General features: G+C 46.0%; 1 protein-coding gene across 2 annotated transcripts in view; it reads right to left on the bottom strand.

The window, feature by feature from the left end:
• Positions 1-5305: 5305 nt before the first annotated feature.
• The window catches only part of WIPF1 (WAS/WASL interacting protein family member 1), a 58011-nt gene continuing 38894 nt past the window's right edge, over positions 5306-24422 (bottom strand). For both annotated transcript variants that reach the window (XM_063341914.1, XM_063341913.1), the window contains exons 3-9: positions 19621-19709; positions 17962-18091; positions 14885-15067; positions 12649-13416; positions 10049-10261; positions 8261-8374; positions 5306-6937 (exon numbers count right to left, since the gene is read on the bottom strand). In XM_063341914.1, the coding sequence (XP_063197984.1) occupies positions 6882-6937; positions 8261-8374; positions 10049-10261; positions 12649-13416; positions 14885-15067; positions 17962-18091; positions 19621-19671 (1515 nt within the window). In that variant the 5' untranslated portion in view covers positions 19672-19709 and the 3' untranslated portion in view covers positions 5306-6881. The remainder of the gene's footprint in view (positions 6938-8260; positions 8375-10048; positions 10262-12648; positions 13417-14884; positions 15068-17961; positions 18092-19620; positions 19710-24422) is intronic.

The raw sequence follows: 24422 nt of genomic DNA on the forward strand, positions 1-24422 counted from the left end.
GCTGCAATATCTACAGCGTGGAGACAAAGTGCCATCCAGTTTACTTTTATGCTTCACCGAAGTTTTTGATAAGCAGCCTGGATATGTGTAAACAAACACAGGCAGACCCAGCAGCACAGATACCCAAAGACAAAACAACCAGCAGGGTACAGCAAAGGCTACCACGGCTACCGAAAATTCTTATTGTGATACAACTGGAAGGACGAGCGGAGCGCAGGCACAGCTCTGCTTGTAGATAAAAGTTAACGTGTATGTGGAGAAACATTTTGCTTATGAAAAAAAAATCAATTTGATTTTAAAGCTGGCATGCCCCTGCATGCACCAGGCCCTCGCAGCTTGGAAGAGTAAGTATGAACTTTTTAGGAGGATTACGGGGAGTCCTATTCAACGAGTGAAAAGGATGAACTCTTTTAAAAAGTGTAAACCACGCAGTTTCATTATGTGTGAAATAAAACGTGTAGGAACTCGAAGAGTGGAACAGAAAATGAAACTTGGAATCACGCTTACGTCACGTTACATATTTGGGTGATTCTCAAAGAACCACAAGACAGCAGAAACAGCTGTTAAGAATTGCTGGTTATACTTACTGTTAGGCAGAGAAAAACAAATCCTGAAGGCTCTTGATCTATTTCGTTAGTTAACCTAAATAACACATTAATTGCTGCACAGAGATGTATGGTCCAATATTTAGCCCCCAAATCGATAACTGGCTAGGACCAATGTACTATTTTCAACACGGAATGGAGTCAGGCGTGGTGAGAGGTCAGGAGGGAGCAGCCTGTGCACACCAGGCAGGAAGGTCACTGGAAACTGTTGAACCACGATCAAAGGAGTTGGGTATTTTTGTGTTCCTGCGTGCAACACGTGAGCCTTCCTGCAATGGCAGGCAGCAGTCAGAACTGCTTTACAGTGCAGTCTGTGGGTTTATTTTAAAGGAAAAGCATTTTTTGAGTTAAACAGAGGAAGGACTATGTTGTGGTTATGACTAGGTCACAGCATGCTCAGTTCAGCGCCCTCTTCCCGAAGTCAAGCAAGTAATTTAATTTCTTGAAAACCAGAAAGAAACACGTTTCCTTCGGTAAAACATGAGACAGACAGTCCTACTAGCTGATCACTAGGTTCATACCTCCGGGTTCTCGTTCAAGGCTACTGCCACCAAGGTCTGCAAGCAAAGGTCCCTCAGCCTGCTGAGCCAGCTCCTTTCCAGCTCACACGCTCCCAGCCTCCTCCCTCCCTCGGGGCTCTTCTATTTATACGGCCCAGGCTCTGGCACCGGTGGGCTTCTAGGCCACATCTCAGCCATCGCTGCCTGTGGACTTTTAAGAAAGTCAAGGTCTCTGTCCCAGGCAGTCTGTAAAATGAAGGCATCAACAAGCAGTCCCCAGAGATGTCAAAGGATCTGTGTCAGAGTAAACCTGCTGCTTAAGTCTTTGCAAGACCGATGAGTTACAGCTCTGAGTTACAGAGCTTTTTAGTTCTCTTGGGGTTTTAAATGACCTTCAAGAAGAGAAGCTGGAAGCACAGGCCCAATCTGAGCCTCCTTTGGACTTTTATGAAAGGGCCTTGCTGTGATAAACCTTGTCCAAATTATCTGAAAAGGTTAACATCCAAGGACTCCACAGCCACAAGGAGGGTTTCATTTGTTTGATATTCTCTGGCAGCCTTTTGCCTGGCGAGTGGAGATAAGAGGAACAAAAATCCGTGCTCAACTAGGGGGATTGCTTGCCTTGCCAGGAGGCAATGCCCACAGCCCACGCAACAGCCACCGACAAGAACACCCTCGCTGACCACAGGTTTTAAATCGTTCTTTATCCTAAACTAAACTCATTATTTCTCCTTATCTGCAGGTGTCTAATCGTCACTGTACGGAGGTCCAAAGTCCTCTGAGCATTACCGCTGTGCAATGGCAGGCAGGAGAGGAGGAGAACAACCCACCCCAGCTCCCGCCAGGCTCACTCCGATGCTCCTGCTGAAGCCGACAGCATTTCTGTCCAGGCAGCAGCCGCGGCTGTCCTCAATGTAGCAGTCTGCACCACCAAGTAAATAAAAGTAAAATTTATTTGGCATAGGACAGAAAAATAAGGAGAACAAAATCACATACAAAATAAATGTTAAGCAAAAAAAAATATTCACAGAACTAGATTAATATTTTATAAAAAGCTCAAACTTTAAGCATCTGATAAAAACATGTTACTTTCTGCTCAGCCCATGTTTTAAGTTATGTTTCTCTTTCGGAGTCTTGTGTGGCTTTGGAAGTCCAAATTTAGAGGTCTTCCTTTTGCGTGCATTAGTTTACACTAAAGAATATTTATCCCAAACTGTACTTCAAAATGGCAACACACTGAAGGGCTACTCCCTTTTTTCAGAGGTGCGGTTTCCATTTTTTTCTTTTAGTCTGCCTCCCTGCTCGCCGCACACTCGCTTACCAAGAACATACACACATGCCCTGCTTCTGCCGAGTCTCTCCACACTCCTCTTTTTGGCAACGCTCCAGGTTTACATTTTAACCGAATGGTCCAGACATTTCCCCCTTACAGGCTACAAGATCCCTGTTTTCTCTCAACGTACATGACAAACCATTCCATGAACTAGCTACACTTAATGTGCTACTGGATATCTTAAGAGATCTTCCTTATGTTTGAAAAGCTAAAGTTCATACAATATACATTATACAGAGTCAATGTACCGCCAGAACAGGTTGTTCGCACCTGACTGTGAGACAACGGTGTGCACACTGTTGTGATGTGGTATTACACAGGTGCACATTTTATATCCTGATTTGTGCTCGAGTACTGATAGCAACATTCAGCCAATTGGGTTTTATTTCCTTGAGCAACCTTCTCCTTTCCAGCGTCCGGGGGCTGAGGGGCCCTCTCTAGGTCTCTTGATATTTGACATTCTGCTTGAAATAATCCCAGTTTGGTCATTCAACTCCATTCTTTGCTCCCAAGGCAAAAAGTACCCTTTTCATTTCCATACTTCTGCAAAGCAAATCGTTGTGTTACAATATATGTGAAGCGTGACAGCAGTTTAGTTCCCTCATCCTCTGCTCCAACAGAGACCTACTTCTACAAGTGACATGTAAACAGTTACTGCTGCAAGGAGAAACTACCATCCAGTTTTTTAAGTGACAATTTAAGGAACTTTAATAGTTCAGTCTTGCAGAAAAAGAATAATAAATCATTCTTATGATTCTTTTAGTGTTGGGAAATGCTGGCTTCTAAACAAGAACTTTGCGACCTTATTTAAGAAGCCATTCATTTACAGAAATACATGCTTCCTGAATCACAAGCTGAGTTTCCTTTAACAACTCTGAACATCAATCACTGTGACCTCTTCTCCCAATGGCTGGTGCAGAAAGTCATAACAGACATAACAAGTGCTTTTCTTCCAAAAAATATTGAGCAGAAATTATTGTCACATAGTACAAAAGTCACTCCCATTTTATTTACTGACTTGAATTAAACAAAAATGAACATCCATGGCCGCTGTCACACAATGCAAGCCTCAGGGATGATGTACAAAGATAGTTTGTTTGAGGTGTGAAGGTTTATAACACAACGCCGTCGAAACAAACCTAGTCAATCTTATATGCAAGCAGTCAATCCAATTTAGTCCTCTAATAACCTATGCAACCACGCTGCAGTCAGCCGGGACAGCTGACGTGACGTCAGTCAGTACGGACAGCAGCGTGAGGCGCCGGTTTTAGGAAAGGGTTAAATTTCCAGAGCAATACCAACAACTGATTGTGAGGCTAACCAGTGAGGTCCATCGGCGCCCACTTACACCTCACCTAAAGGCTGACCCAATAGTCTCTCCCTACACCCAGCTCAATCTGAATTTAGCAGACCGAGCACACCACCGAGCACACCGCAACAGCGGGGCTTGGCTCAAACACTATAATGCTACTGTCGGCCCTATTTACATTAGGACTCGGAGGAGAAACGGCTATTAATTTTTCTAGCGAGGCACAGAAAAGTTGACTCAAAAAAGTCATAAGGCACCACTGATTCAATCTGGTCTGTATTCTTTTTTTAACACTTCATAGTGAAATAAATACTTTAATACTGATCATATTGTAAATAGCTACTGATATATGAAGCAATATATTGAATGATAAAATGCTGCATTGTTCTGGAATATATCTAGGGACTTTTATTGCAAATAGTAAAGTTGCTGTTAGGTGAAAAAAATACCTCTTTCTGCATTGTTGAGCTATTTTACATATATGCCAAACATCCATTCTGAAGAGGTTTCTACAGTACAAAGAAGTGCTAAAACCCAAGCAGCTCAGGTTTCTTGGCTTGTTGACTTGAGGGCCTTTTACACAGCATTTTAAAGTGAGATGGAAGCTGGTTTGCCAAGTCTTTGGTAGTGGTCCAGAATTTCTGGTCAGGAAACCTTGCTCAAAAGATCAAATATAGGGCATTTTGAATGATGCGGAGAGTTGTCAGAACAACGTGCAGCATTTTCATTGACTTAAAGTAAAACATTCATGCTGGAAGCAGGTAAGTTACAAAACGGGTATAGTTTCTGGAGGTTTGGGGTTTTTTTGGCTGCATAGCTATTTGGCTATTAAGAAGGATTTGGCAGGTCAAGGTACGGAAAATATTGTATTCTTAAATTCAAAACGTTGTTCCTTAGAAAGTTATAAGTGCTTCAGTTTAAAAACATGAATACAATAATTTATCTTTTAAGTTATTATCCTAAAAATCTCATTTGGACTTCTATTCACATCATAATATCCCAAAGAGAAAGGCACTTTAAGTGACATCCATAAAATACATTTACAAATTCAGCATTGTGCTAGCTTTGATCCCAAGGTGCACCTGTCACATGGCGGTCCCGCTAACGTCTGTTTAAGAAACTCTTACAGCCACGATCCTGCAATTAGGTGTAGATACATCCCTGCGCCTGCGCATTCAATTGCAGGTTCAAGACCATAAACAGTAACTTAAAATAGGCCATTAGATATAAAAATATAAAAAACAGGTACGTAGGCAAATGCTATCTGAGCTAACAAGATTTTGTAAACAAACACTGAAAAGGCCAAATTAAATTTGATCTGGCCGAATCCAACTCTGTCTCATCCCCTTCACTGTGGGACAGAAATGGGATCTGCCCGTCCACACCCCCCGACAGAGCAAAAAGCCCTACGCACCGACGCTTCAGTGGGGTCCACACTCTCTTTGGCTAGATCCCCTAGATTTTCAAGGGCTGACCTATTCTAGCCGCAGAGCGTACTTAGGATCATGTCTCCCACGCTAGAGAAACATTTTCTTAACCTATATGACTGCTTTTTCTATTTATTTTTTTTTTGGAGCTAAACCCTGTGAAGCACGACTGCTGATACAGGCTTGGTGGGGATCCCAAGGAGTATGTTGAAGAAACAGAAACTGTTGAGGAGACAGAGGAGAAGTTTTTCAGAGCTAACCTTCAGAAGTCCAATTAACAAAGAGCTATCATTCAGCGATGAATTCAGCAAATCCAGAATTATCATCTTCAATTTCCAAAGGCATTTTATGTACATTTAGATCTGTTTGTAAAAGGCACTCGTACAATGAACTCTTTTCTCATATACAAAATTCCAAAGCCATTAAACATATGCACCAAATGTCACAATGTTGAAATACTTTACTCTCTCTTCTGTTAAAGTAAGCCTTGCAGCTCTCTGCAGAGAACTCCCTGCAGCAAAGTTTGAAAGGACAGGCTTCATGGTAAACTCAGAAGGCCAAATCTTCCCATTGCTCTCGAACCAGCACAGACAGCAAATTTTGGAGCTACTGCTCCCACTGGAATGCACAAACGCCAGACCTCCTTCACTACATCAAAGGACCGCTCTACTGTAACGCAATTCAAATACAATCTCTCTTGAGAGTTGTGACCTAAACCCCAGGAAGCTTTTTAAGTCAAAACCCATCATTTAATTGTACTAAAGAAAACAACCGGGAAGCAGTCTGTGGAGTACTGGTGTTAGCGATGCTTTACAGAAGGAGGCTGCAACTACAATAACTTTTGCATTTGCACCAAGACTACTTTCTGAGGACTCTTCGCATGTAGTCTTAGGTAGAGGGCATTAATCCAGGACACAGATGACTGTGGGTTGGTCCACACCAGAGCAGGAAAGAATTAGGTGACTAAAAGCGAACACTATTTAGAAACAAGGAAAGAGGGATAAAAAAACCAAAAAAGATATTTTTATGCTGCTGAATTCTTCACTTGTGCTTTTCTTTGGAAGATTCTCCGCAGATAAAAACAAGGCCAGACACACTCCATCCTCAGGGCAGGATGCGCTATCTATAGTTTAAAATAAGGTTTGCTTGGCTAAGCTGAGGTGAAAAGGTTAAGGATGAACTCTTGGTCACCATGTAGTAGGTCTATGGCTTGCAGAAGCAGATGGGCCAAGTTAGGCATGCAAAGAAGGATCCAGGGGACTCTTGGCTACACGGATTTCCCCAGCAACTGTTTTTTTGAACAGAAAATAGACTGTACTTTACCATTCAAATAATACAGCCACTGTACCCAAAGTGAATGAAACAGCTTTGTTCCAGCTCTCATTCAATTCAAAGCCAGACCTTCCGTGGAGCTCTCAAGGGGACAGGGCTGGACACGGTAAGCATGATGCACATATGTTGTGTATGGTCCACAAAATGCCTTTCATGACAGCCTGCAGTATAAGCAAATAAAATTTATAGCTTTGAGCAACTATAGTTCATAAGCTGCATCTATTACTTCTGTAATAGAGACTGAAGTTTGTTCCAGCTGACAAGCCAAAAGTGGAAATAAAGCAAAACAGACAACTTTCCAATGATGTGGACAGGAGAGCTGACTCGAAGGAAACTTGAAAACAGACGTTGCCCAAAGATGGGCCAGAACCCATTTCACCTTGGTATCGGCGGAAGCGGGGGGGCACCTCTTTCTTTTCGGCCAGAGCCACCTAAAAGAGAAGGAAAGTTTTTTGTGTTACTCCTCCAGCTTTCTTCTAAAGTGTGAGTTTACATCCAAGCCATTCAGTAACTGGTGAAGATCTACTCATTTTCTTGCCTAGCCATTTTACTAAAAAAAAAATCTTTGTAGAGTTTCCGGTTAGTTTATTAAAGGTCATCAGAACTTCAAACAGCGTAAAAGAAAGCTTTTAACTGACACTATCCCTAAATGTCAGGCAAGCATATGTATTTTAGTCCTTTGTCCCCTTCTCAAAACAGATTGATGGCTCGTTAGCCACACTATTTGATGTGAACACATACCTTCTCAGTGCTACTTGCAACACAGGCAGATTTCAGTGAAAGTGGCAAGCTCTAAATACAGGAACATTTCGAAGTTCCTCGTGTTTTTCCCTATGTGAAGATTTTCATTGCAAACTCGTGAAAGGAAACATCAAAAATGCACATATTACTTTGCCTGCCTTTGTGGAGTAACACGAATGGGATGAAAGCGAACAGGGCAAAGTGAAGGGTCAGGGACTAACAGGAATTTCTGCTCCAAACAAAACCTCATCATTTGGCAACAGGAGAGAGAGAGAAACATTGAGTGTACAGATGATTACAGGATAACTATGAGCCACCGATGTCACTGGTTGTGAAAGAAGTAAATTGATCCTTGGGTGTATCAGGGAAAATATCACTAATGAAGATAGATAGGAAACATTTATGCCGCTGTAGAAGACGACGTGGTTGAGACCTGAACTGAAACAGCACGTAACACTGATTGGAGAAGTCAAAGTCAAACTGAAATGTACACAGAGGCAATCCCGATGATCAGAGAACATATCTTGGAAGCAGAGCGTAGTACATCCTGATTTAATCAGCCCAGCAAAACAAAAGCTGAGAGGAGGATATGACTGTTGTCTTAAAAAATATTAGGAGTTTAACACACCAAGGAGGGAGGATAACTAAACTCAAGGATGACGTTGGGACATAAATAAATGAGTTGTGCATGACTTTAGATGGGAAATGAGGAGGAAGTCCTAAGGGATTTTGTGGTTCTGGCTGCCTGTAGCAGAAGGGCTGACAATAATGGCAGAGGTGGACTCTTACAATACATGTTCCAACTTAAAAAACAAACAATTCTCCCCTCAAATACAAGTTTAAGAGGGCTTGTGCCTGCGAACCTGCATTTACTTTTTTTTCTGTGGTAGGGAAAGGTGACCAGGCTGTTAGTCTGAGAAGCTGTGAAACCTCAGCATCCAGTCTCTTCCCCATCCACATTGTTTTTAGGATGATACGCTGAAATTCCAACAGCAGAGGTGAAACAAACTTACCTCTACTTTCATTTCTTGCTAGTTTACTGGGATAACTTCTGTTCACGGGTACATAAGGCTCTGGAGGCGGCAAATCAGATATAGGATGAAAAGAAAATCTGCTTTCCCATTCATCTGAAAAAAAACCCCACACAGTTTACTTGTTAGTTTTGTGACACAGCTTCAGGAAAGTAAATTGACATTAACATCAGGTTTAACGCATGTTTTATATTGCAAAATGCTTACATAGCTGAGTATTGAACTGACACCCTACTGGGAAGTGAGGGAAGGTTAGTTTGAGAATGAAAATTATTGTTAACTTTAACTGATCACTCAGCCAATTTAACGCAAAATCACGTATCAGGAAAATGGCCATAATTCCACTGAAATAAGCGCTATGTTCCCTTCCATGTATAATAGATGTGCTTTTTTAACACACACATGCATACATATACACGTTATCACACAGTGTCTCCTACTTCAGAACAGATTCTGTTCCTGGATATAGAATTTTCAGATATTCATCCTTTGTTGATATAGAGAGCTCAAAAGCATCATTAAAAGCACACTGACCTATAAGTGGTGTTTTTTCTTTCTTAATTTTTATACAGGAAAATTTGTGGCCATTATGATAAAATTTATGGTGACACAGAAACCTGTATGTAACTAATGTCAAAAATGGAGAAATATGTCAGTTGAAACTATATCTCTCGAGACTAACTACAAGGGCCCTATTACAAAATCTATATGATTCTAAAGAACAAAGCAAGCTGTTCAGTTTCCTTAATGAAATAATAGGAAATGTTTACGGAGCTCTGCTCTGCACTTGAATTTGGAGGCCCAAGGAAGAAAGCGTGGGCTATCTTAAACTTGCTCATCTCTTCACTTGGTTGCTTCAGGACTTTGCAACCATAACTTTCTTGCAATATTGTTATATTTTATTGCATAATGTAATGAACAGCTGAGTAAGTTTTGCCCAGAAGTTGTACATGTGGTTATTTGCTGGGATCCAGTTTTCCTACGTTTACTCCCAATGGTTGCAATTAGAAACCAGTGTGTAAACGAGCTGCAGGTTCTGAACCCTGCAAATGACTTGTGTAGAAAAAAGTGTGTCTGTGACCCACCTGCCTTATCTGATGTGTGAAGATGCTTCAAAAGTGTGAGTTACAGTTCTATTTTCTGCTTGCTTTTCCTAACCTTATAAACGTCAGAAATACCGATTTGGCCTCCCATAATTAGACGAAAGATTTACCTGTCCTTTGCAAATAGAGAACAATTAAAAAGAAAACCATAATGAATCTTTAAAACACAGTAATCTCAGACCTCACCTTTTCAATAAACACTAGCAAAAACAGAGAGACTTGAGATTTTCAGCAGTGTTCTGACAATCTCCTCCCTCATCTGTTTGTCAGCTTTCAGCTTTTGAGTCGTCATCTAACTAGTTCTGTCTTCCAAAGACTCTTAGTGTAGCTATGGTTTGCATTTGTAGTCGTGTCAGAGTGATCCCCTTAAGCCTTGTTTACGTATTGTAGGAAAGCACGGTGAATATGTTTCTTTTTTTCAGGCTATTTTTCAAGGGGTTGTTTTGGAGACTGTATTGATGACTTTGCAGTTCTGCTCTGCATATGGCATATTTACTCCATTCTTACTGGGCAGGGTTAATTGAGACCCAAATGACACCTCTGTTGGTCAGAAATCAAAGGTCTGCACTAGAAACAAAGCCTCTATCCCAAATTTTTTTTGATGTATTAAGGCCAAAAGCTGCTACACGGTCTCTGCCAAAGGCAAACAACTGGGAGGATGGCTTACCGTCACCTGGATCCTGGAAGCCGTTTCTGACAGCCGATGAAGGCGGTGGTGGCGGCGGCGGTGCTGCTGAGCCTGGCCGGTCGGGGGGAAGCGGTGGTCGTGGTCCACCTCTCTGGTTCTCCAGCCCTGCCCGGGAGGGCAGCTGGGGAGTAGCAGGCAAAGCTCTTGAAGTGCTTCCATTCCTGCTTATGGGAGGAGGTGGTGGGAGGGGGCCTGCAGCAAGACAAGAGGCAAGCACACAAACACCGTTTGCACCAGACGTTATTCTGCTGGTGGTAAGATGCTGCCTGTGTCCCACGGCCTCACATTAACAAACTAGAGAGGGTGGACTGGCTTGGGACCCTCAGCCCCAGAGGGAATCGTCCTCAGCACCCACTTCCCTGATCTCCAGGGCGCTCTAGGGAATTGGTGCTTATTTGAAGAGCAGAGATCAGGGGAGCAGGGTATATCTAAGCATAAATACACCTTAGTGCCCATATTCCCGTTTCCCTCAGCTACAGAATCCTCTGTAGAGGTGCTAGTCCTTGAAGCCACTTTCAAACCACTCTAAATTACGTTGGCCACTACGAGCAGAAGTTACAGCTGGAATTCAGGACATTGCAGAGGTCCAAACCATAGCCCATTTCCTTTCCACGTACCACTGCAAGGCAAGAGAATGTGTAGAAGAGCCCTGCTACCCTCAGAGGCTCTTCGCCCATAGGCATGGTCCCCTCTGGGTGTCACAGCCAGGGTCTGCAGTGGTGCACAGGGGAATTCAGCCCAGGAGTGGCAGCGTTAAGCAGCACGGCATCAGGCGCTCATTTATAAATATATGTGCTGCATGCCAGGTTTTTTGGATAGTTGGAGCATATCCACCTCCCACTAAACTGGAAACAGACCTCACACGTAGACTGGCATTCCCAGTGTCTGCGTATCTGAGTAACTGGCGTGGGACAGGTCAAATACGAAGGCACAGCCCACATAACACAAGACCAGGGCTCTCCTGAGGGCAGGGAAGGTGCTTCTCAGAGGGGAGCCAGTAAATAAAGGCAAGCAAGCTGCTGCTGCCAGGAGAGGTACCCACGGTTAGGACACAAGGAGACAAAGCAGAGGGCGTGGAGGGCTATGTGTGTTCAAAGGTCTCGCTACCTCTGTTTGGCAAAGTTGGGCAACTAACAATTATGTTTGTTTTTATGAAATGCTTCCTTGTCCTGATGAAATCTAGCTACAGATGTGCATTTTGAACACATACTGTGTCTCTAGAAACAAGCATTGAAACATGCTTCAAGAAACATGCTGGACTTTATAGGTTTTTTTCTTTTTTTTCCCCTTTTTTTTAAAATTTAATCTCCTTCTTTTTTTACAAATTATTCACTTGCCTTCAGGGAATGGTTTCTAAGAATAATAAGCATTTAACTTTCAGAATACTTTTGCCAGCAGAAAGCCAGCAGAAAGCTAGCGTGGATTTGCTAAAACCGTCTCCCTCAGAAAAGAGCCAACTAGGAAAGCACCGGTGGAAGCAGAGGCCATCACAGCAGCAGCTCTTGGAAGCATCTGAATAATTGCAGATGCTCTCTGTGACTTTGACCCATGCTCCCAGTCAAACGTGACCAGATTTCTCTGATTTATTTACTGCAGGCTGCGCTGGCATCCTGCCACCCTTTGGGCTGGCAACCAGCTCCACAATGCACGGTTTCAGGGCCAGTATTTTCAGGGCATGGCTATTTGTCCCTAAATTCTCTCATCTCCAAAGGGAGAACCATCAGGTATTAAGAGAGCTAAATTATGCTGGGCAATTCTTAAAAGTTATGAACAACAGTTGTTAAAGTGTATTATGAAATAACCCAAAGGAGAAAATGCTATTTTTAGCCTCATTTGAAATCTGCATATGGTAAATAACAGCAGTTAGTCCTGCTGTAACAATTGCCATCATATTTGACAACTGTTGGCTAGGTCTTTTATTAAAATAATTTGTATTTGGCTGTAAGTGCTCATGTCTCCCAACACGTAGAAGGTCGGGTTCTGCAAACCTCCATTCATGAGAACGCCACCATTAAGTCGCGCTGGTTGACTCAGGGAGGCAAATGCTGTCACCTATCAGAAGCCAGAGAAAACTGCTTCTTTGCATCAAAGAACATCATGGGGAAACCCCCTGTTTGCAACCCTTTTTAATTACAGTAATTATTACGAAAGTTGCTGAGGTCTGCAAAAGCAGATGTGAGCAGGCTGGTGATGCACAGTGACTTTCCTTAAGCCACTGTGATGCCCGTGAACCCTCACATCCAACTGCAGGATCCCTGGCGCGGAGCATCACCGCCTGTTGCCCACACAAGGCATGGCACGGCCAGCATCACACACGGTGGAAAAGTGACACTGCTGCTCCTTCTGGGTGACAGCAGGCCATGCACCCCCAGGGCTGTATCGGGGCTGGGCGGCTGAAGATTCTGGGTTCCACTCCAAGGGGCACAGCCCAACGCCACCGTTGGGCAAACTGAAAGTTTCCCCAGTCCATAAAGAACTGTCACTTCATCTCACAGCATCCATCCATCCATCCATCCATCCAACCCCCGTCATGCTGCCGCCTGCGGGACCCTCAGCCCCCCGGCTCCCCAGCTCCCTACCTGACCGGCTGGGGGGGTCTCTGACGGGCGGCGGGGGCCTCTCGCTGGGCGGGGGGGGCAGGGGTCCGGAGCGCCCCCCCACGCCGCCGGGCGCCGAGGAGGAGCCCAGCGAGATGTTCCTCTGGGGCAGCCGCGGCATCTCGTCGCTGCCGCCGGGGACGGGCGGGACGGGGGGCGGCCCCGGCCTGCTGGGTGGGGGCGGCGGGGGCGCCGGGGCGCCGAGGCCGGGCCTGGGGGCGGAGGGTACCGGCGGCTTGCTGTTCTGCGGAGGCGGCGGGGGCAGAGCCGCCTCACGGGCGGCGGGCGGCCTGTGCCCGGCGGGGGGCGGCGGGGGCGGCGGCTTGTCGTCCGCCGGCCGGCCCGGGGTGGGCGGCAGCGGCGGCCGGCCGGAGAAGGGGGTCGCCGGGCCGGGGCCGGGCTGCCGGAGGGGCCCGGCCGACCCCGCGCTCCGGCTGCCCGGGAACGGCGGGGGCGAGGGCCCCAGGCTGGGCTGCCGGCTCAGGGCCGGCACCGGGGGCGAGCCCCTGTTGTGCAGGCTGGAGATGGGCCGGGGGGTGCTGGGCACCGGCGGCGGCACGGCCTCGGGCTTGGAGCCGACGTCGGGCCTCAGCGGCGGCATGCGGCTCCTCTGCGGCTCGGGAGCGGAGGTCCGCGGCCCCGAGGGTGGCCCGGGGAAGCGCGGCGGGCCGCTCGGCGGCGAGAAGGGCTTGGCGGCAGCGGAGCGGCCTCCGGGCGGCAGGGCGGGCGGGCGGCCTCCTCCCCCGGCATCTGCGGACACAGGAGAGGGGCATCAGCGTCCCGCCGGGATGGGGCTTCCCCCCGGGCATCAGCATCCCACCGGACAGGGGCTTCGCCTGGGCATCAGCATCCCATCGGACAGGGGCTTCGCCTGGGCATCAGCATCCCATCGGACAGGGGTTTCGCCTGGGCATCAGCATCCTGCTGGATGAGGGCTTTGCCGGGGCATCAGCATCCCATCAGACAGGGGCTTCACCCAGCAGTTTGCTAACAGGCTGTGTCCTAAGGCACGGCAAACACAAGGGGGCTGGCACCGGCATGGGGTGCACAAGCCTTCAGGGCCTGGCACCCAGGAACAGTTATCAGCAGTTTTGATAACGCTGGGGAACTGCTCTGGAGTAGCAGGTTACATCCTGATAATGCTTGTGAGGGACGACTTGTGAGAGACCAAAGTGGCCCCAAGGTAACACAACAAATGTGGCCATCACACAGCACGCAGTAACAGGGGGAGGGAAGAAATGGTGAAGAAGAAGTATTTGGTACCATCAACCTGAAAGCAAGGGAATCTTAGCTTTTAAATGACATTTAACAACAACAGTCTGGCAAAAGGCTGTTTTAAGCCTGTTCTAGTAGCTGTTAGATCTAAGGATGTACTTGCGCACATCAGGAAGAAGGCAGCCAGCCTTGCAGTTAAAGAAGTACTGTTCTGTGATGCCAGGAACTTTTGTATTAATACGTATTCCCAAAATAGACTGTGACACAATAGAAAATACCAGCTCTAAGAGACTGTTTTGTACACGTGATGAAAAATTACGTTAGTCTATAAAATATGTAATGTTCATAACACCCTACAACCCCCCTTGCCCAGTCCTCCTTCAACAAGCTTGAAATCCTGCATCCTTAACCTTACAAAACTCACTGGCCCCAGATGGCCCTCGTTTCATGGGGCACGAGGCTTTGGGCAGCTGTTTTGCCAGCCAGAAGAATACAGTGCATGTCCCAGACAAGCCTCCAACTGCAGTGTACGTACCAGCCAGCTGGGGTGCCTCGTGCACTCCCTAAGTGGTAAATCATGCTGCTGTAGAGCCGACGCAGATGTACTTTCCATTTGCGGAAAATGGAAAGTTTTTCCTGGTGCACGAGAGAGAATTAACCTGAAGAGCTCTTATGCTCCCCCTCTGCTCCTGCACACCCACTGCTAAGGCAAGACCTACTCTGCCTGGCTCTACTTCACAGGTAGCCATTCAGCTTCGCTGAGATCTTTAGTTCTCATCAATAACTAGGAGGATGGGTGGAAAGAGGAGTCTCACCTCATAAAACCTAGTATTAAGAATAAAACAAGACTGAAGCTGAAAATTACATTTCCTAAGACCTCCTAAGAGTTCCTAAGAACATTTGAAGACTTTTTCAATCCCAGCAGGCGATTGATTGCAGTGCTATGAACGTTTTAAGCAATGTCATTTACTTTCTCATGCTGGAAATACAAGGTCTTTCTTACCGGCATCTCGACTTGCGGCAGATCTGAGCTTTGGCATTCCGGCTTGAAAAAGGCCTCCAAGGCCAGGTGGTCCACCACCACCAAAGCTGCCACCACCGCCGCCGCCACCACCAAAACCCCCGCTGCTTCCACCGCCACCTCCTCCGAAGCCACCACCGCCACCTCCAGCAGGTCCTTTGGGTTCTGTTGGGAAAAAAATCCTCCATGTTAGTGTCCTGCTTTGGGGTGAAGCAGAGCCAATTTTGTGTTCAGTGAGGGAGGCTCTTGTATACACTTGTTGCCGTGGCAACCAGGGTCACACCTGTGGGCAGGTGAGGTGACCCAGACTGACCCATCGGGTGTTCCATCCCATCCATCATGCTCAGTAGATAAACTGAGGGATCAAAGGGATCAGGCTGGCTCCTCTCCAAGGACTCTTCTTCTTCAGATCTTCTGCAGTGGGCTCTTCTCCAAGGACTCTTTTCCAAGGGCTCTTCTTTGGATCTTCTCCAGAGGCCTCTTCTTCAATGGCTTGGCTTCTTCAATGTCTCTCTTTCTTCAATGACTGACGTCTGAGGAGGACCCCGTCAGCTCATCTGCCTTTTCATCCCGGTCAGTGTGTTTCAGTTCCCATTTGTTACGGAGCTCAGTCTGGAACTTTCACAGTGCCTACCAGTGCCCTCCTAGGAACTTGATCCTAGGTTTCGTATATATTTATTTATATTGTATCTATTTCATTATATCCTTTTTTATATTATTATTAATTTTTCATTAAAGTAGTTTAGTTTTTTTCCTAAACTCACAAATCTCTATCTCTCTTCTTCCTCTCCTTAGAGTGAGAGGTGGGGGAGATCATCTGTTGTCTTGTCATTGGCCAACCTGGCCCACACCACGACAGGTAGAGAAGCGAGACTGATCCTGCAAAGTAATCTCTTTCCTTAGAGCAATGCTTGCAGCTGGGGACAAATGGACAAGCTTTCAAAACACACAAGTCCTTGTTCAGGTTGGATCGTCGCAGCTACCATCACCACCACTACTGCACCATGGAAGCGGTGGTGCAATAAACATAGTCACTGTTTTATTAAGCCATCACTTTCTTTTAGTCTGCTCTGGACTGGAAAGTAGAGAAACAGTCACTATGGAGAATTTGGAGCAGCATAGACAGGAGGGACCTCTGAGAATATCGTGTTGTCTTTGTTAGCATCTTTGTAGCTGCTTCCCATTTCTTCATACCTTTGCTCTTTTATCCTCCCCCTCCACTTCTCCATAAGCAAACTGAGAGACAAGGCAATCTCCTGGAAAATGAGGACAGAAGGAGGAAGCCAGAGGGGTCACCTCTTGGTGGTGGCTCTGGTGATCAATTCTGGGAATGCACAGAACTCTGTCACTATTGATGACGCTGCAACTTATCTACTTATTTAAACAAAGCCTAGTGGGGAAAGAGATTTCATGCCTGATTATTTTCCTGTAGGTCCAGAAATGCAGTGACAGGATCATTAGCTGCTAATTTTTCCAATAGGCAGGAATTATTTTATCAGCCCCGCCTCCCTTCCTCTCCCATTTCTCTCTACTGTCAATATTTCTGCTGTGACAACACTGAGATGCTAAAAATAAAATGAAAGTGTTTCCACAACTACAAATACAGGGATGAGCCCTGTTCAGAGCACCACTGTAAAATGAGCAGGTTGGGATATCCGTGGGGATCAGCTCTCAGGTGATGGGCTACCTGGCTGAGGATCAGCTGTTTAATTTCTTGGCATCTCGATTTCCACAACTTTGGGTGGGTGAAAATTTCACTGACTTCAAAGTAATTAAAACCTGTGGATGAAAAGCACTTCTAATAATCCCACCCAGAAAAAAGAAGGAAGAATGTGTTCAGGGGGGAATGTTTCACCTTATCCTCCTCTTTTCTTAAGCATGTTAGCTCAGTTCAGCTCTGACTCATGTAGGGTGTGAACCTCCAGAGAAATGCTACTATGGTTTAGCCTTTCATCATGATTTGTTAATTCATGTAAACAAGATAATAGGCTACATCATTTTAGTCTTACCTTTACTCCCCCTTTAATCCCCTTAATGCTGTTCTCCAGCTCATTCCAATAGCTAGAACAGGTAACTTTGCTTTCAGAGATAAAAATCAAGGGTTTAAAAACAAAGTACCTGGCTGACTGTGGGGCACTATCGATTTTTTCAATTACTCTTATTTGACCACACTCCTTTGGGCATTTCCTTCTTTCCTCATCATCTTCCTATCACAGTCTAGCCTTTAACTGCACAGCCAGACCTGGACTGAGTTGTATCACATTTGCTAATCAGTCTGTAGAAGCATCTTCTCTCCCTAGGCAATAAATGCTGTTCCTCTGATGCAGCAGGCCCTTATTCCTCAGCTCTTGGCCTGTTTCTTTTCTGTCTTCCCAATACTTTTGCTACACGGGCTTTTCCAGCCTCCTCTCAGCACGTGCCGAGATGTAGAGTGAGATGCAGCAGCAGCGCAGCTGGAGGGAGACCTTGTCTCCATTCAGGTAAGCTGAGCAAGAGGCTCAGCCAAAAAGTTAACAGCACTGAGTCACTCCAGGAGTGGCACGACTGCGAGCAGCAGAGTGACACCCAGGTGGGGCCGTGGCTCCTGGCTCTGGTTTTGCTTTAAGTGGTACTGGGGCCACTCACAAGCCAACGGTGTCATGCCAGAGGTGCCTTTATTTTTATACCATTTCTGCAAAAGTAGAGTCTGAAATTCCACTTTATTTTCTGTGCTCTCCTCAGTCCCGACGGGGGGGTTTGTTTCCCTGATCTGCTGCAGCTCCTCAGCAGAGCTCCTGGTAGCGTTTGCACAGTTTTCTGATTTCAGCAAACAAGAAAATGAACTGCTTTATGAGAGTAAGCAAACAAATTAACACTCACGTTTCATAAGCTTGATTTCTGAGCCGACTTAACCCACGGTGAACAGAATAATTTATTTTTATGCATGCCAACTTCTGGCATTTTATTTACCTGTTTCCCTCATGGCAGTTCATCTGATGATATGTAAAATAATTTTCTGCATTCAGATATGTAGAACCATTCAAACATACAGAAACTCCAACACGCAGAATTGTACTTACTGTCTAGAATTGGAGCACTTCTGTCATTAGTAACAGTCTTCTTTAGCTTTTTTCCTTTGGTAATATCAGATAATAGAGCATTTCGCCCTGCTTGTTCTGACCTGCTTAGGGACGGCTTTTCAGTATTTGCCTGCAAAATAAAATTAAAAATGAGGAGACAAAAATAAACCTCAACTTCTAGCTACAAAGTTCTGCTCAAATATGGTAGTTACTTGAGACCTCTATTTCTGTTTTAACAGCACTGGCGTGGGTAGCATGCCACGTCTGGTTTTGTGAATGATGTTATAGGTAGCCAGCCTTGTTACTGACTCCAGGCCCCAAATGCCGCTGAAATTTTAACCCACACTTTTGACTGGAAACAGAACACTTTTATGTGAATTCACATTTTTTTAACTCACAATTTAGAGTCTCTGATTTTTTTTAAAGCCAAGGCACAAATATGGCAAAATGGCATTTTGGAGATGGAACAAGAACAGACTCCACACGTAATTTGATGACACAAAAAGGTGGAGGCTCTTGAAAGCTGTAGTGAAAACTCCTAATATGCAAATTCTGGATAAATCAGAAGAAAGACAGAACTTTATCTACTACTTTAGTTTTGACAGAACTACTTTAAAATGGCAATCACCACTTCAACAATATAGATCTTTTCAAATAGACCCAATAAAACCTTTAGATGCACGGGGTTCGTCTCAGTGGTCCTCTCTTTTGAGTTTATGTTTTGGTGACACAATTTTTCAAGGAAGAACCAAAAAAACCCCCAACATACACATATATGCATACACGCACATATGTATATATGGCTATTCCTTCTAGGAAATGGTGGTTCCTGAAAAAGCTTTCTAACTTATCAGATCAGTGTTATGGAAATTTCCTGAAAGGTGGTGAGACTTGCCATGGAGGGACCAAGCACTGAGCCTGTATCTTGCTTGTGGTGGAAAATGAGGGAAAGACTCTTCAGTGGCACAAATCTGTGTAACCAGAGAGGGTTTTTCTATGAAAATACCCTGAGTATTTTACAACGGCATTTCAAGAAGCCTTTTCTTTCTTGTCAGTGAGGTGTCTGACTGTCAGAAGGCAAACACAACCCAAGCTCTATTGCAGCTTAGGCTGCTGTACGTCAAGTTTGACGTAGTCTCGCCCACCATGCTGTGCCAGCAGCGGATCCTCTGCTCTGATACCACAGGCTGGCTGAGGCAGCTGTGCTGGCCAAGAACTATCCTTAACAAATTTAAACAATAGGATTGATTTTTTTCTATCTCGGATCATGTAAGTACTAGAATAGAACGTGGGAGAAGGTGGGAGTATGTGGCTGGAGAAAGGCAAGGGGAGCGCAAGACTTCAATTCCTCTGACTTAGACAAGCTGCTGAGGAGCTGCGCCTCTCCACCCAGGATCCCTACGCCAGATCAAACCACCAGTGTGGGAGGAAGAGGAGGATGGAAAGTCAATGTGGCTAGTGACATCCATATGGGCACTGGAAGGGAGTGGAAGTGATGGTCCCTCTTGTAGGATCAATCATAAAAAAAATTTTGGAGAGCTTTCCCCAAATATCATGCATACGCTCGTCCACACCTCAGTGCCTCTGGACATCCTGTTCAATGTGATAAGCAGGAACAGAAGCAGTGTAAATGGTACATTTACATCCTGTAAAGCTCACCAAGGCCAGTGTTGGGGGCGGCGGGGGAGCTGGAGGGGGAGGCACGGGCATGGTGGAAGACTCAACTCCGTCCGGTCTTGCTAAGAAACCTGCACAGCAAAACAGACAAATGCACAAGGCCTAGAGATTAATAAATCTTAATAAATAAATTTATACTCAGCTAAAAAACATCCTTGCAGCTAACAGGTTTATCTGCTACATTTTCTAAATCTAAATAATCTGTAAAAAGCAACTCATGTTTCATTGCAGCCGTAAACGGAGGCTCCCTACATTGCCATACAAACTCATGGACGTACATATCCAGTTTTGCAAGGATCCCCTTGCCATACAAACTCACGGACACACACATCCAGTTTTGCACACATACATAACCCATGCATTGCTATGGCAATGCCCAAAAATGCAATAACAAAATTGAACTCTGTTCAATCCACCAATCTTCTTCCAGCTTCAGGATAATCCCATAGCTATACCATCAACCCTTACTTGAAGAAGGCATCATCTCTTTAAGGGCATACTCAGAAACAGATGCTGACCTTTTAAAGCCCTTAAATTGCTGGAAGAATCCCCCCCCTTCCTGCACACACACTGTTGTGGGTATGGCGGAACAGCAGAGCTCTAGGAAAGACTCATGCTTCTTCCTTTCTCCCTGCTCGCTCTGAAGACTCCAAGCTCTGTCATCACCCCTGAACGCACCTTCCTTCTGGTCAGGAGCAGCACACACAGCCATGCTCTGTGCCCTTTCCCAGAGGAGGAAGAGCAGGCAGGTAGCCCGGCCTCTCAGACGCAGGCTGCTGCAGAGGGAAAAGCCTGGCTGCCAAAGCTCAGCCTTCCCAGAGCTTCCCTGCCGGAGACCAGGCTTGTCCCCACCCCAAGCAGAACTTCCAACCTAGAGCAATCCCAGGAGGGTCACACCTGAGACGTAGAACTTCATTGTAATGAAAAATATTAAATGAAAACAAAGAAAGGACAAGCATCGAGGAATTTTTTTTTTCAAGTCACAAGGGCTTTTTGCGGCATTTTGGCACAGCGCTTGCTGGAGCTGTGCCTATTGGAGGCTCCCGGGCTTTTCTAATGGTGCTATGGCGTGTGCTTTGCTCTTACCTATTCACCTGAGCCAGCTTTAGTAACAGGGATTTGCCACCATTTATATCATGTTTGCACAAGACAGGTAAACACAATGGGACTAGGAATGAGGGTTGTCCTCCAGACAATCCCAGGCTGACAGCTGAGGTCCCCAGGGAAGTTACTTACAAAGAATACACAGATCTTACTTTCTGAAGTCACTTAATTGTTTTTGATAAAGCCAAGGAGAACTGTAATTCCACAGGATCTGCCCAATCAACTTCAGCGCAGTACCCTTTACAGTTTAAATGAGCCTTAGGAAAATGTTCAGAATGGAACAAAAAATGGCATTTGCAGTGAAGGTTTGAGGTGAGTCACCACCTATGAAGTCCGTAGCGGCTCTGAGATGATCCATGATATGTGTGGGAGAAGAATGGTTAGAAGTACAGATTTATCTCGTCAGATGCTTGTGCTTCTAAAGGATTAGAATACAGCTATAAACCCACTCACACCAAAAAATTGCAGAGCTACCTTCCTCAGAAGAAAGATTTGCCAAAATAAGACTTTAATGGATTTTGTCTAAAATCTTTAGGAAGGAAAGGGCTTGGAAAGGAGTTGGACACATCACCCCTAGCTCTGGCTGACTATCTAGAAAAAAACATGGAGTTCAAAGCGGCGTGAGGCACTGCCACCGTCTCTAGTGTTTGTTTGCAGCTTTTCTTCTTCTCCTGTGCTGCAGAAGCTCTTTCTCTTTCCGGTTACTGCAAAAGAGCAAGCGGAGCAGGGGGGAAGCTGGCAGATGGACAGACTGACTGACAAAGAGGAAACTGTGCGAAGCCCAGCCTACGCAGCGCTGCGCACACACACGCATTTGCAAAGTCCTGCAAACGGACCAGGGTGCTCTCGTCCGTCGTCTGGTGCGTTCCTGCGCATCTTACGGCGTCTCCAGAGCAGCACCAGCTTCACGTTCAGAGGATCTGTTTGAATTTGGTTATATTCCTGTCTTCTGCATTTCTAGCTCTCAGTCGTTACATAAAACTCTGCACAAAGCCTTATCCTCTCCCAATCTGCTTATCCTAAATGCAAAATTTGAAATCTGAAGCCTATTAAAAGCACCAAGACTAATGCTGCTTTGTTCTTCAGCTTCCTGTTTAAAAAAATAGTCAACAGGAAAATTATTTCTTACAGCAGACCACAACCATCCTGTTTCTTAACACAGTCTTTTCACAGCTGCAGTTGTCTCTAGCATTAACTGTGCCATTAGGCTATTTCACCGAGCTTTTAACTCCTTCAGCTGATTAAAAAGAGAAATTCTGCTCTCTGCGCTGCTTTGATAAGAGGCCAAAGCAGTCTGGATAACGCGCTGCGAGTCTCCTCGGCACTCTATGTGCCATGGGAAAGTTTCTGGAGCAGGCAGAATACAGTTTGGTTTAATATCAGACTTTTAAATGAATTCCTTAAGGCAGCTCAGACCTGAATGCAGCAAGTGAGCCAGCTGGTCCTCAAAGTGCTTTCTTTAAAAAGCTGTATTTTTGCAAACGCTGTAACCTGTCTACCTCCCTGTAAATTAAGCCATTGCTTTCTGCACACTTGTCCTGCTCTGTTCTACTTATTTTTTTCTTTCCTTTTAACCCGGCTGTTTTAGATCAACTTCGCAAGGAATTGGTGGGGACAGAGGGGAAGCGAGGTAACGCTCAAAGCTCGACTTCTCTAAGGGGAAGCCACTCACTACCCAGGGACACATCCAGCCTCTCCAAAACCCTCCCTGCACACATTACTTGCAAGGAGGTAAGGAGGAGCAAGGCACTGGGTGCCGCCTCTTTCCCTATCCCATCTTCCAGAGGGATGACATCCTCTGATGTACCTGTAGTCACCAGCTGCACACTAGCTGGTACCTTTTCTGGTACCCATGGGCTTTCTCAACAGGACAGGAGTGGAAATGAGGTACACAGCTGCACAGAATCACAGAATGGTAGGGGCTGGAAGGGACCTCTGGAGATCATCTAGTCCAACCCCCTGCCAGAGCAGGGTCACCCAGAGCAGGTTGCACAGGAACACGTCCAGGCGGGGTTTGAATGTCTCCAGAGATGGAGACTCCACCACCTCTCTGGGCAGCCTGTGCCAGGGCTCTGCCACCCTCAAAGGAAAGAAGTTCCTCCTCATGTTTAAGTGGAGCTTCCTATGTTCAAGTTTGTGCCTGTTACCCCCTTGTCCTGTTGCCGGGCACCATTGAAAAGAGCCTGTCCCCATCCTCCTGACACCCACCCTTTAAGGATTTATAAGCACGGATAAGATCCCCCTCAGTCATCTTTTTTCCAGACTAGAATCATAGAATGTGTTGGGTTGGAAGGGACCTTTAAAGGCCATCTAGTCCAACCCCCCTGCAGTAAACAGGGACATCTTCAACTAGATCAGGTTGCTCAGAGCCTCATCAAGCCTGGCCTTGAACACCTCCAGGGATGGGGCATCCACCACTTCTCTGGGCAGCCTGTTCCTGTGTCTCATCACCCTCATTGTAAAGAACTTCTTCCTAATGCCTAATCTAAACCCACCCTGCTCTAGTTTAAAACCATTGCCCCTCGGCCTATCGCTACATACCCTTGCAAACAGCCCCTCCCCAGCTTTCTTGCAGGCCCCCTTCAGGTACTGGAAGGAGCTATAAGGTCTCCATGGAGCCTTCTCTTCTCCAGGCTGAACAACCCCAACTCTCTCAGCATGTCTTCACAGGAGAGGTGCTCCAGCCCTTGGATCATCTTCGTGGCCCTCCTCTGGACCCACTCCAACAGGTCCATGTCCTTCTTGTGCTGAGGGCTCCAGAGCTGGACACAGTACTCCAGGTGGGGTCTCATGAGAGCAGAGTAGAGGGGGATAATCACCTCTCTGGATCTGCTGGCCACGGTTCTTTAGATGCAGTCCAGGATGCAATTGGCCTTCTGGACTGCAAGCACACATTGTTGGCTCATGTCCAGCTTTTCATCCACGAGTACCCCCAAGTCCTTTTCCGCAGGGCTGCTCTCTATCACATCATCCCCCAGCCTGTATTGACAGCAAGGGTTGTCCCGACCCAAGCGTAAGACCTTGCACTTGGCCTTGTTGAACTTCATAAGGTTTGCTCAGGCCCACCACTCTACCTCGTCCAGGTCCCTCTGGATGACATCCCATCCCTCTGGCACATCGACCGCAACACTCAGCTTAGTATCGTTGACAAACTTGCTGAGGGTGCCCTTGATCCCACTGTCTATGTCATTGACAAAGATGTTGAACAGCACTAAAAAGACCCAAATCCCTCAGCCTATCTTCATAAGAGAGGTGTTCCAGTCCTCTAATCATCTTGGTAGCCCTCACATTGATGAGCTTAGCATTTAGCTACTGCTGAACAAGCCCTGTAGCCCCAGGGCAGTTACCAGAAGGGTCTGGACAACAGCATTTTGGAAGCACAGTACAAGCTTCTGCAACAGGCTGATCTCAGGCAGAACTGGCTCGCAGTCTAATGCAAGCATCCTGCAGAGTTGTTTACTCATGATATTCTAGAGCACACATCTCCCTCAGGAGCCATCAGGAAAGAGATCATATGGCATGACTCAGAAACCTGCATGCCCACACACAAACGTATAATGCATCACTTACAGAGCCAGTGAAACACTCCAGTTTGTCAAATTTTAGCTTAAAATGTAAGTTACAACACTGCTTCGCTCTTACTTTTGTCACACTCTGACTCTGCTCCCGCAGCTGAGAAT

This window comes from Chroicocephalus ridibundus, chromosome 7, assembly GCF_963924245.1.
Source record: "Chroicocephalus ridibundus chromosome 7, bChrRid1.1, whole genome shotgun sequence".
In the NCBI taxonomy this organism is placed as follows: Eukaryota; Metazoa; Chordata; class Aves; order Charadriiformes; family Laridae; genus Chroicocephalus; species Chroicocephalus ridibundus.